The 14,093-nt window shown below is 39.1% G+C and overlaps 1 protein-coding gene across 1 annotated transcript; it reads left to right on the top strand.

Annotated features, from left to right (window-relative positions):
• The first annotated feature begins 4,663 nt into the window (after positions 1-4,663).
• LOC117574546 (male-specific protein scotti) lies at positions 4,664-5,406 on the top strand. Its single transcript, XM_034258416.2, has one exon. The coding sequence runs from the start codon at positions 4,869-4,871 to the stop codon at positions 5,334-5,336; it is 468 nt and encodes a 155-aa protein (XP_034114307.1). The 5' UTR covers positions 4,664-4,868; the 3' UTR covers positions 5,337-5,406.
• Positions 5,407-14,093: the final 8,687 nt, after the last annotated feature.

Consider the following 14,093-nt stretch of genomic DNA (forward strand, 5'->3'; position numbering starts at 1 on the left):
TCCATACAGAGATCCACTTAAACAGTAAAGGGGAGCGACGATCGCAGCGAGCAGATAAATAATAAAAATTAAAAATAAATTAACACCTAGTAAAGAGAGATGCAGTCGCTGTTTCTGTTTCTGCCCCGGCGTTTACTTTGCTATGGAATACTATACACTGAAAAAAAAGATCAAGAACATTAATCTTAAAAATTAAGTATTTAAAATACGGTCACTTTAAGATCAAATTATTAGAGCTAAGAAAATTAAACTGAATAATGACAAATTCTCTAAATAAGATTCGAAATACTAAAATAAGGTAACAAAATTCTCCAATCCATCGAAATTTTTATGTTTTTATCAGATTTTCAGCATTTTCGTTCCTAGTTCAGTTTGTTGAGCTGTCGCGAACCATTCTTCATTGTAATCTTATTAAAGTCGTTAAAGGTTTATAATGTAAATACTGTTCGATTCGTTTATTAAATGAGTCTTGAACATGTTTAATAAAAATAATTTACTTATATAAAAAATAACAATAAAATATGGTGTAACATATTTTATATATGTTATTTTATAAAAGGTTTGTGGTCTTAAAAGTATGCGATTTTTTTCTTATAGCCTTACATCAAGATGTGTTTTCTGATTTCAAGATTTTTATGTTCTTGACGCTCTTTTTAGAAAAAAATTCTTACTACTAAGGCTAGCAAAATTTGGATTTCATAAAATTGTTTCCAGTGTACGAGTCTAGGCCTATATAACGCACTCAGACACACACACAGACAGACTGCTCAAAAATAGCGCAAAAGTAATTAAAATCGAAAATATAAAAGCAAAACGCACCCAGTTTGTCCCCTTGCATCGCCCTTCTACTTCTTCTGGGTGCCATAAAAAATATGTTTGTCTATATTGAATTCAACAAGCGAAACGTTGCCGCCAGCGCAGCAGCCAACAGACAGACGGACGGACAGACAGACAAAGATACAGATCAAAGGCCCCCGGTTGAAGCATCGCGAGTGTTGCCACATTATGACGATGATGACGCTAATGCAGTTGACATTTTATGCCAGAGAATGCATCCAGCAAAGGAGTATTTAAAACAATTGTCTTGGCCGATAATTAAATGCAATAATATTTCAATTTAATTAGCTGGCAGCTGGTAAAACAGCTTAAACAGACGCCTGCAAGCATTAAAAGATTCATTAGTCGAATATTTGGGTTATGCTAATGCCTTCAAATCCATCATAATGACAATTTTACGATGCAAATGAATCTGCTTTGAAATGCCAACCAATTTATGAATTAACCAAAACACACACTTAGAAGTCAATTTATGTAGATTATGATTTCAACAAATCTGATTGAGAGAGAGAGAGAGGGAGAGTGAAATTCTCTCGGTTGACCTTTCTCAATCGAGAAGCAGTCGCTTTTGTTCATAACATTAATTTATTTTAGCTGGACAATCCAGTATTTGGCTTCAAGTCAATTCATAAACGAATATAAATACGGTTAATAAAACAATCAGGTTGATCAGTTGCGTCAGCTGAATTTCGTTTAATTTTAACACATATATATAGAGGGTGTTGTTATTCGAAACTTTATCGTTTAAAACAAGCGCATTTACTTAATATGACTTTTTAATCGTTGCGTCAAATCCCATTTAATACGCATAATTTGTCGATTTCTTATCGGTTAATCAAACGTCAAGATGCTATCAACTTTTTACACAGAAAATACGCGAGCTCATTAATAAATTACTTTGTGCATAACAATTTGTATTTAGTTAGTCATTTTATTATTTAGAATATTGTTTTTAACAGCGCATTTAAAGATGAATCATATGAACCAGTTGTATAATAATAAAGGAATTTAATAGAATAATTCGAGATAATTTAGGAATATAGTAGTAAAAGACATTTTGAAAAGTTATCAAGTAAATATTATTTAAGACAACGCATTTAAAAATGGAATAAATAAAAAATACTGCGGCATAATTTGACATTTTTTTTAATAGAAAAACAATTTAAAATAATATAGGGATCAAATTATGAAAAAAAATGATAATATATTGTAATCGAAGAATAATTTCAAGTAAATATTATTACGTAAAATACTTTTTTGAATTCCATTTTTGAATGAAATTATTTCCGAATGCCTAATCGTTATTTAAAATGTTTTTTAAAACGACGCATTAAAAGAAAGAAATAATACGAAGAAGTTTCAGAATAAAATGAAACTTTTTAGAAAAACATAAGATAATTGGAAATTGGTAAATAGGAATAATAGAAAATGCGATTTTACAACGTGTTTTAAATTATCAAAAATTTTGTTATTAAAATTTAAATTTATATTTAAACTGATGAATTTATTGATAAGAAATCTATACGAATATACAAATTATTGCAACTACAATTATGTTGAAAAAAATTATATACATTACTTCTAAATAATTACATTATTAAATCAAATTATTGCTAAATATATATCATTTTGAGTATTTCTTAAGTTTTAGAATAACAATGGAACTTAAAAAAACAAAAAAAAAACTAATTGCAATTAGAGTTTATTGGGATAATAGCAAAAACAATTTTTAAAACTGAGGTGTTTTAAAGTATAAAAAAAAGAAGTATAGGCTAATTTGGAATTATCTATTTGAACAGATTTAGGAATATTCCTCAAATTCCAATTAATCAAAACAATTATTTTGAATAAACTTCATAAATGTTGCTAATAGAACAATAATTGTCAGCATACTGTATTGCATATAATGCTTGTTAATAATTAAGTCAATGCGAAATTTGACTAGAGAGTGTTTTGTGTGTGTGCAGATTAAATCGTAGATTGTGGGAATATTTGAGCATTTAAGCAACTGCATGTGATTAGTTGACAATATTTAATTGTCAGCCAAGCATTTAATAAACATACAAATCCGAAACTCACACTGACAAACACTGATTGAATGGCTGCCACTCACTGAGTGAGTGAGTGTGTGAGTGAATGAGTGAGTGCAGTGTGAATGCAATAACCGAACTCACACATTGACAAAGTCTCGCTCTTGCAGTTGCTGTTTTACACGGACATGGAGGCATTCCATTGAATCCAATTATCGCTGGACATGGCATAATAATTACTGTCTGCTTCATGCACACACACACACACACATAAATACAGAGAGACGCACACGCTCTACGCATTTATAAATACACGTCCATACATGTGCACAAACAAGGTCGCTTGAAGCGAGTAAGCGACATTGAGGGTCGACTTCCTCTGGGCTCTGACTCCTGTTTCTGTTGTTGTTGATGGGTGGCAGAAGGTGGCGCATCCTGGCCTTGTTGCTTAACCAACTAAATCGCAAGTGGCCGTGGCAGAGGTAAGTCAATGAGTAGCAGCAGCAGCAGCAGAGAGAGCGGGAGAGAGACAGAGAGAGAGAGCGCGCGCCAAAGCTTACGCAAACATAAGCCGAAGGATGCTGTCGGGCCGCCAGCAATAAAACAAAATTGCCACATATAAAAGCAAAATAATGAAGTGAAAATGGCAACAATGTGATTACACACACACACAGACACACACACGGAGCGTGGCAGGAAGGGGCCTCAATAAATTGCAGCCAACTGGCGAGCGAGACAGCACCATTAGACAGAGAAAGAGCAAGAGCGAGAGAGTGCAAAAAGAGCGGAATTTGCGAGCGAATGCGTCGGCGCTTTGTGCAAATGTTGCTAGCAACATGTTGCCAACAGCTAACTTGTTGGATGCGCGTTGTATATGTATGTGTGAGTATATGCTAGCGTCAGTGTGTGTGTGTGTGTCAGTCACACGCTTGCCTGCGTTTCATTTAAAAGCTTACAATTTGGCGCTTTGGCTGGCAAAATGGTTTTTAAGCACTCGCAAATTGATTAAGCTCTGCCGAAAAGTTGAGATTGCAGATTGCCGAATTTAATTATAATAGGCGTATAAATGTGTTTATATAATAAGCGAAATGAATAATTGCGCGACTGGCATAATGGCATCGTTTACAGTGCATTATGAGAGCAGGCAACAGCATCAACAACAACAACAATGGCAACATGGGACAGCAGCTGCGGCGTGTGCTTCATGGCAACATTACAACGAATTAAATTGCTTGTAATGCTTATGGTGATGGTCGATGGTGTGCTGACGATGGTGACGCAGGCAGCACAAACACACTCACACACACACACACACATAGAGGCATTCACAACAAAAGTGAGTCGCCATTGGGTTAAAGAGGGCTAAATGCGTGCAATCATTGTGGGTGGCAACTCTGACTCTGACTGCGAGTGTGTTGCTGCGCAAAGAGGAATGAGGTTCGGGGGAGGGTAAGTGGGTAAATGTCAGACAGCATTTATCCATTTGTAGCTGGACGCTGGGGAGCAACAGCAGAGGCAGCAACAGCAGTTGCCTTTGGGCAGCTCGTCTCTCTGTCTGACATTCAAGTTGTCGATATGGATATGGATATGTATGCTTCACCTAACTGAATGTGAGTGTGTGTGAGTGTGAGTGGGTGTGGGTGTTTTGCACCTAATGGATACACAGTTCTATTTCATAGCATACGAAATTGGCTTTTGCTCGACCAAAACTCAATACAAATAATATGTATGTATGTTTTTCAATTTACAAAAGTTATGTTGAGCAGGCTGCGCTTAGAACATTATTGAACACATTTCAGTTTTACATTAAGCTCGCAGTAAGCAACACAATAAAAAGAAACGAAAAAACAAATACAACAAAAATTAACTAAACTCAATTAGCAGCGCTTTCCACTGCCGTATTCTCTTTTCTTTCCCATTCTCATTTTGTTGACTGTGCCAAAGGAACAGAGCAAGCATTCTCCTTACAAAGACCCCCCTCCCTCCTCCCTCGACAAACTCATGGATCGGGAGGCAGTCGAAGAAGCAGCGATACGCATCCAATTGCCCGAGGTCGGTGTGGCGAACGTTGTGCACTTGCCCGCTGCTGCCGATGGCGGCGATGCCGATGCCGAGGCCTGGGAGCGACAATTGGACGCAGCGCAGTTGCAGGCGATGCGGCAAGAGAATCCGCAGGTGGCAATGCTCTTGGATGCACCGCACGAGCCGCCAATCGAATTACACCACATGCTCGAGACGGTGAACGTACCTCAACGACCGCGCAAGAAACGCAGCTTCTGGACCATCTGCAAGCCGTTTCCTATGCAGCCGGAGAGGTGCGCTCCCATTGTGAATGGCTGGCGGGCGGTGCAGCTTGTGCCGCACGAGCAGCGCAGCGAATACTTTGCCAACTATCTGCTGGAGCATCTCAACTCGAGTAACTATCCCAATGGCCAGGGATTGCCGCCGCATCACTGGGGTCAGCTCTAGATGAATGAACTTTGTGCGCAAAACCGATTGAATAATTAATAAATCGAAACGATACGAGATGTCCACAAAACGGGGGTTGTTGTTGTTGATGTTGACTTCTTCATCGATGATGATGATGATGGCTCGAGGCCATCATGAATCACTTACACACACTCTTTACGAAATTGCCAATTAATAAACGGCAAATTGTAAAATTGAAAACTAACTCCACAAAGGGTTCACAACACAACAACACAATCGATGCGTAAACAAAGAGCTCTGGCCACTCCCTCCCTCCCCTTGAATGTGTTACAACGTACGTGGTTGCAGTTTATTTGCACATGCAACATGGGCAACAAATGACAATGACAATACACACAAAAGCCGTGCAACGAACACAATTGGCCCAAAGTGTAGCAAATAAATACAAAATTCAAAAGATAATTGCAATCAAAGCCACAAAATGTTGCCAAAAGGCTTATAAATTGTGGGCTCTTATTTTTTGTTGTCGTCAGGGGCGTGTATGTGTGTGTGAGGATAGTTAAACAAATGCAATCGAATCGAAATCGAACAGAAGGTAAATGCTGCACAATTGTGCAACTGCAACGCACAATTGCTGCAGATCACAGGCAGCAACAACACAAAAAAGCAATGACAATTGCAGCTTACACGCATTGCAGTTGCAACCAAAACAACAAATTTAAATTGATAGACTCACTAAATGCTCTCTTAAAAACACATTTAAATGCAAATTCTATTGTGTAGTATGTGTAAATTAAATATATCGATAATTTAAGCACTCATTCGATAATATGTTTCAGTTGGTAACACTGTGCAGTAAGAAAAAGTCGACAGCTCGCCGATAAACGAATGATCGAAATGGAATCGATAAAGAGACTGAATTTAGTATTTTTAATGGCAAATAATAATAATAGTCCAATTAAGTGGCCATTATTTAATAAAAATGAACATCGATTAGCAAGCAACACACGAAGTTTTTGATTGCATTCATGTTTATTGCTTTTGAATGCGCTCAAAGTGGCCAAAAGAGCCTTTCATATTTGTGGCGAAGCTAAGCTTTTGGTTTTTGATCTTTGCAACAGTGTGTGGCACGAACGCATCTCTAATTGAATCGCATGCAATTGATTTTGCAAATTATTCAGCTTTTGGCCGCAGGCTGCGTCTTGCCCCCAAACCCGTGTGGCAGGCAATAGACAAAGAACGGCAACGGTTGCATTTAAAACGTAATTATGGCTTGTCACCCTGCAGACATTGCTCCCAACTCAGTGCCTTCCACTTCTACTTGCCCCCCACCTTAAGTCTGCACATATCATTCAACAAGGGTTGATTAATTTACCAAATGCAGCAGCAATCTGACTGTGGCAGTGGCAAGGCTGCTGCTGCTTCAACTTACAATCATTTGTCAATGCGAGAGGAGGGAGAAAGAGGGGGGAAGTTTGGAGGTCCAGGTCCAGGGTTGTTAGCCCGACAATGACAGTGAATGCATGAAATGTGATTGCTCTCTACGTCTGTGTGTGTTTTGTTTGACGTCTTTGATCTATGGCCGCATACAGCTTGCAAATTCGTACCTGACTTTTATTGAGTAATTGATGGTGCCTTAGCCCCACCTAATGCTTCAATTTCAATCAAATTAATCAATTATTCACATTTCAATATCTGTTGTACAAACAATGCGCTTAATGGTAGAAGTACCCCAAGTTATAATGCGACATATGAACTTAAATGCCTAATTAATTTTATATTAACTAGAAAAGTCAAGTGGGAGAAATTTCAGTGTATTTCCTGTCCATTGCCAAACTTGTGCGCAAAGTTTTCCACTTAGCAACAAACTGAAGTAGCAGTAAAATATCTACCTTGACTTTTGCCTTGGCAGCGTCTTTCAGCGTGGGCGACGAACAACAACAACAACAACAACAAGAACAAGCAGCCAAGGAAGTGTTGCCCCTGCAGCATGTTGCGACTAACACATGTAACAAATTGCTGGAAAATAAAGTAACTACACTTGAGGAGAAGGAGCTTCGGACATCGGACATCATCCATGGGGATAGCAAACAAAAGCAGAGGCAACATTTAAACATGCTTTTTCCAGCGTAAGTAGCGTGGGTGGCCAATGAAGACGACGACGCAGACGAAGACGAAGTCGAAGACGTTGTCGTCTGGCTTCTTCCTTCCTTCTGCTGTCTAAATACTAGCCAAGTGTACCTGCAATGTCAGTGAGAGCCAGAATTCCATCAGTTGGCAACAGAGCAACAGCTGCTACAATTGTACTTGCAACTTGCTGTCGTTGTTGTTGCTGTTGTTGTTGCTGTTGCTGTTGTCTTTCTTTCTTTCAGGTTGCTGCTAAATTCCATTTAAATCCCAGTTTTGTGTGTTGAGTTGCCAGTGAGAATTCTTATAAGTCTCAATGTGAGCACAAAATGCAATATTGCAAACTGTGTGTGTTGCCTTGGTTACAACTCTTCTCCTTCTCCCTCTCTCTCTCCCTCTCCTCTGATTAGGGCCAAAAGTGCTAGTCAACATTGGTCTTAGGTGTAATTCAACCAGCTGTAAAAAGTTAAGCGAAAAGGCTTAAATTGCAACCAACTTGGTTGACAACACGCTAAGCTAAAGTTTAATAAATGATAAACAAGCAAGCAAGCTTGGCTGATTAGATAATTCAACACAACTTCTATATAGACATATTCTGGCTAATATTATTCGCAGACAATAGCTTGAATGTATGACTACACAGAGAGAAAAAAGTCACAAACATTTATTCTTCCGATACACTAAATTAACCAAATAATAATTAAATACCATACTCTATATTAATCAACCAATCAAAATACACCATAAGTATTATTATGATATACCAAATTAATTTACAAAATACTTAAATATACTGCAGACTATATTAGGTATATGAATATACATTTAAAATATACCGTAGAGTGAACACCAAAAATTCTCAAATTCTTATTTCTTAAATTTTTCGAAATTTAAAATTCCGCTCCTCTAAAATTAAAACTCGATATCGCTGTTGTTGCTATAAGCTCAGTAGGCACTCTTATTAATTAATTTGCAACAAGTAAGAAAGCTACAGTCGAGTATACTCGACTGTGAGATACCCGCTACCCATTTTGAATAAAAGAAATATATCTTGCGAATTTTTCTCAAAATATACCGAATATACTTTAAAAATACTAACAATGTACCAAATGGTATATTTGGTATATCGATATAGTACTGCATTCAAAATATACCATAGACGGCACAATATACCAGTCAGCCAAAGCAACTAAGATCCCCAGTTTTTGCCCATACAAAAGTATTTCTTTAATAACTTCGACAATTTTTATCTGATCGCAACCAAATTTTCAGGAATCATAACTACTATAGTAATTATTGTATATACCAAAATTCGAAACTCTAGCAACTGCGTGCTGTTATTCGATTTTTTTTTATTTGCGCGGTCGAAATGGGCAAAATTTTAATCTCTATCTGATCTGAGTGATCTGGTGACAGACGGACATACGGACGGACGGGCCGACGGACATGGCTAGATCGTTTCGGCTGTTGACGCTGATCAAGAATATATATATACTTTATAGGGTCGGAGATGCCTCCTTCTACCTGTTACATACATTTCCTGTCGGCACAAAGTTATAATACCCTTCTACCCTATGGGTAGCGGGTATAAAATATACTGAAATATACCACAGACTACATCATGTTTATACCACTTCATTTAAAGTACACATCGAAACAGCACCCAATATCAAGTATTTTATTTTTATTTCTTAGATGATTCGAATGTTATAATTTTCCTTCTCTACAATTATAACTTGTTGTCGCTAATAATTCTAATATTGAAAAACGTGTTAATTATAGAAATGTTAAAGTATAGAAAACTTACACAAATTACTTGTATTTCTTAACAATCTAAATTCAAGTACGTCTTATTTAAGATGTTATTTTCCAAGTTTGACTTGACTTTTTTTAATTCATGAAAAAGAAAACTTGCTGCTTCAGAATTTTTGTAGAATTTTGATAATTGACTTAAGAATTTGTCTACTAAGAGAAATGTCATCCTCATATTATTATTCAAAAATTAATTTCTTGATTTAAGCAGGTTTTTTGCTGTGCACACATAGATTCAGCTAGGCTCTTGAATGAATATGTGATATAAATAGACTTCGGCTTTGGCTGAGACTGCCTCTGAAAGTAAACACAGACATTTAATGCTGCCACAAACACAATCAGGCAGTGGCATGCAGGAAGACAACGGCAACGACAACGACAGCATTTTTGTTTATAAATATTTCGGAAAATATGCGAAAACTTTAAGGTTGCACTCATAAATAGGAAAAATACCTGACAGTTATTGCATTCGCTTCTCGCATTTGCCATCGGCAGTGAAAATGCCAAATTGATGTTGAGCAAATTGTCTTAACTGTTGTATATGTTGTGTTGTGCTGTGTGTTGTGTGTGTGTTGTGTTTGGCTGTGACAGTCAATAAAGCACATAGAATGCGTTCTCGTATTTAGTGCGCCATGCAATTGCCTTTTGTAATTTTAATTGATGGCAATTTGCAACTCTCTCTCTCTCTCTCTCTTCAAATCTCCAGCTGTACCCAATAAGTGAGTAGAGAGGAAGAAGAAGGGGGTGGAGAAGGGGGGCCATTAACACATTTTAATCTGCCACTGGCTGATGGCTTTTGTGTGGTCGTCGTTGTCGTCGTCGTCGTCGTCGAATGGAAGCTGAGCTGCATTGCGCCTGACGCTCTTAATCATCAGCATAAGCAATAATGGGAAACAATTGCCGTCGTCTGCCGTCTGTTGTCTGTTGTCTGTTGCTGCTGCCTCATGATGCTGCATGATGCCTTTTGCTGCCACTGCAATTGCAGCAGCAACACCAACAGCAACAGAAAGCAGCGAGGAGCAAACTTTTATTGCATTGCCATGTCAACAGCAATCGCAATCTGTGTGCCGTTGCACTTAAAATGCGAATGCGAATACGAATTGTGGCGCAAAATGAAGCTACTTGTGTGCTCCGACACTGATACAAACACACACACACACACACACACACACAGACATGATGCAAATGTGTGTTGGAGTGAGACAGTGCGAGCGTCATGCTGTGGCGAGAGACAAGCTCAACTTTTTGCCTGCCTTTGCAGCACTTTTGCCCCCACTTCATCTCTCTTTGTCTCTCACTTGCAGCATGCCTGCCACATTCAATTAGTGCAACAACATATCCTGCCATCCAGTTGCTGCTGCTGCTGTTGCTGTTGCTGCTGTGCGAAAGAGCAACACGAGCAGCAAGAACAACAACAGGGATACAGCTACACTTAATTTTATTCATTTGACAGTTGCAACACTGCCTCACTGGCTGCCACTCTGCTACTACTGCCACTGCCAGTGCCACACACATGCACATTCACATACATTGCTGCCACACGTACGCCAGCAATTAAGGTCATTCTGGCAGCAGCAGCAGCAACTGCCACATTCTGCATATGGGCAAAATTATTTTTTAATTATGACATTTTATTGAGTGAACATTAATGCCAAAATGACAACAGCAACGTTGCTGTTGCTGTTGCTGTTGCAAGAACAACCCCATTGTTCGGCTGAAACGATTTTAATGAGCGGGTTAACAACAGGGTTGCAAATTGTGTATTGTGCCCACAGCTTAATCAGGGCCAAGCTTAATCAGGCTAGCAGCGAGTGGCAAAGTTGATTAACGACTGCTGCCACATATCATGCCACATTATATTCATCGTTGTTTTTTTTGTTCTTTGTATTATGCAGGGAATTCAATTTGACAAAATACATTGAGCAAACACATTCAACATAAATGTTTCACACATTTCGAATGTCGCAGAGCATATAAAAATTCCATAAATACGCTAATGAAACACATGGCAAACAGAGTGCCACACAGTTGCACCCTCCACACTCGTACTTGCAACATGTAAACCACACCATCATCAGCAAGTTCAATAAAGGATTCGGATTCGGATTCGAATTCGGTTCTGGACTCTGTCCCTGACTTTTGCAATTTGATTTCATTTCATTTGAACTTTTGCAGTTACAGTTATGCACACAACGAGCGAAAGAGATGGCAAAGAGGGAGAGAGCAAGAGTGTGAGTTCTTCTCTTCGTTTGCTGTGCGCCTGTGACCATCGAATGCATTTCTGAGCTTGTCTCTCTGACTAGAATACTCTTTGCTCGTTACGTTATAGTCGTTGTCGTATTTGCCATTTATGAAACCATTTAACAAACACATCATAAAAATTCAATTCGCTTCTCTGTTTATGTCTACTCGGGATGATATTGCTTTTTAATTGCGGACACAAGCGGAAATTGCTTTCAGAAACACACACACTAACACACACATACTCGATTGACATGTTGTGGGTGTTGTAGTTGTCTGCGGAAGTGCGTTGATTGCCAGCTGCCATTTTAGGTCGAGCAAGAAAACTGCTGCATTGACCTTTTTTTATTTGCAACTGAGTACTTGCTGAGGTCACTAGCTGTGACCTTTCAACTGCAACTTGCAGTTTTTAGTTGCTGATTTTAATTACGTCACTTGCGCCTTGCAATTTCTAATTGCAAACAGCACCCTATTCAAACTAGTCACGCACACATCCACACACACACATACAGAAGACCCACTCACACCCACACCCACATAAAGCAACATGCAGGCGCACTGTGCTCAATTCAACTCGCCAGCGGAGCAGCTCTCATTTAGTATGAAAGTCACAGAATGTGAGCTAATTGAAAACACTTGCAATATTTATGAGCAGCGCAACATGTTGCCAAGGCACTTGACTGCTCCGCCGGCAACATTGTTGCTGAACTAATAAAACAACAAAATGATTTTATTATAATGGATTTATAACGCAAGCCAAGAGCAAACAGTCACTCCACAACTACAACTACAACTACAACTACAACTACAACTACATGCACACAGCCTGTATGCCAGAGTGCGAGCGCAGTAGGAAACGAACGAGACACAGCAAAGCCAAAATAAGAGAGTAAAAATTGAGAGCAGGCAGCGTGACTGCGAGTGGAACAGAGAACGAATCAACACAGAAGAGAGAGTGTAAGCGAGCGAGCGAACAGAGTGTGAGAGGCAAAATGCACTTTGAATTGAGACGCGAAACGCGGCAGTGGCAGTCCATTAAGCGCAATGTTGTTGTCATCATTTAATGCTTTTGTTGCTTATTGCGACTTGACAGCCGTCCATCTGCCGTACTCCTCCCCTACACAGTCCTGTGTATGTGTGTGTGTGTCTCTGTGTGTGAACGAGAGCACATTTAGCTTTGCGTGTGCGCATTTGTATCTTATTGCTGGTTCACTGGTCGTTGGGATTTGTCTGCAGCATAAATGAGGGGCCCCCACAGCGACGTTGGCAGTGGCACTGGCAGCGGAGGCAGCAGAGGACGTTAACGTCGACGTCGGCAACAAGCGCTTGGCTTAAGTGGAGATATTTATAATAAGTTTATTTGCTTGTACTTTTGCGATGCGCCCTGCATTGGCCCCGCATGTTGCGAAGCCCCATCCTTGACACGCAACATGTTGCCATTGCCACGTTGCCAGTTGCTGTTGCCATTTCTCGGTTGCTGTTGCCGTTGCTATTGCTGCTGATGTTGCATGGCTCGTTTGGCGCTGTTGGGCATTCACATTCACAATCACATTCGCAGTTGTAAATTGACGTTTTGCGTTAACGACCGTCGCAGTCATCCTCGCTTCTTTTTCTCGTTCTCGTTCACGTTCGCGTTCACGTTCGTCGTTGTCGTGGTTGTTGTCGAATGTCGAACTCATCGCACTAAGTAAGCCAATCGAATAATCCAGCCAAGTTTTGCCATCAATCAGCATACACAAAAAAAGAAAAACAAACACAATTTGTTTAGTTAAATGCGAATATGCTTCATCTCCCCCTTCCCCTCCCCCATTCCACCATCAAGTTCGCTCATCAAGTGCTCGAGTGCATCTAAATTGCTTCATCTACAACAGCAGCAACAGCAGCAGCAGCAACATCATTATAACTCCAAGTACTATACACATTCATCTGTTTATTTTTATTCTCCTCTGTTATTTTTAGTAGCAAATTGTGCTAAGCTTCGGCTTCAGATTCAGCTTCAGCTTCAGCTTCAATTCTATTTAAATGAGAAATCACATTGCCTTTGTTATTGTTGTTTTTATGGATTGTTGCTAATGATGTTCTCGCTTCGTTTTTTGTTGTTGCTGTTGTTACCTCTTCTTATTTTTTTTGCTCATTTTACAAGAGGTCATTGAGAGTTCATTGCTTGATACATCATTAATAAACAGCACAGAATTTAAGCCGTGTTTTGTGATCAGACAACACTCGTATTCGCAATCGAAGTAAACAATTTTAATCGCTGTAAATTTCCAAGAAATGTAATCACAGCAGAACATCAATAAGCAAAGCTTTTCATAGTTTTTTATTGTAAGTACTTTCACTTGTTGTATAATTGCGAGTTCATAACTCGCTTTGAAAGCTTCCCAATTTAAATTCGCTGACATGTCGAATTATTCAGAGTGTGTGTGTGTGATGAGTAATCCGTCTTATCGATAGCACATAATGCCTATTAATAAACACACACACATGGAGGAAAGAACACTTGCACCCTTATAGCTAATTGAGCTCGAATACATAAAAATTGTGTACACAACTAGCAAATTGCTTAGCTGACTAATTCGCCCCAAGAGTTGCTTTTTGCTGTTGGCGAGTTACGAC

This window comes from Drosophila albomicans, chromosome 2R, assembly GCF_009650485.2.
Source record: "Drosophila albomicans strain 15112-1751.03 chromosome 2R, ASM965048v2, whole genome shotgun sequence".
NCBI classification, from domain to species: domain Eukaryota; kingdom Metazoa; phylum Arthropoda; class Insecta; order Diptera; family Drosophilidae; genus Drosophila; species Drosophila albomicans.

Coding starts and splice junctions, on each gene's coding strand:
- LOC117574546 (XM_034258416.2), top strand. CDS start 4,869: ATGGATCGGGAGGCAGTCGAAGAAGCAGCGATACGCATCCAATTGCCC.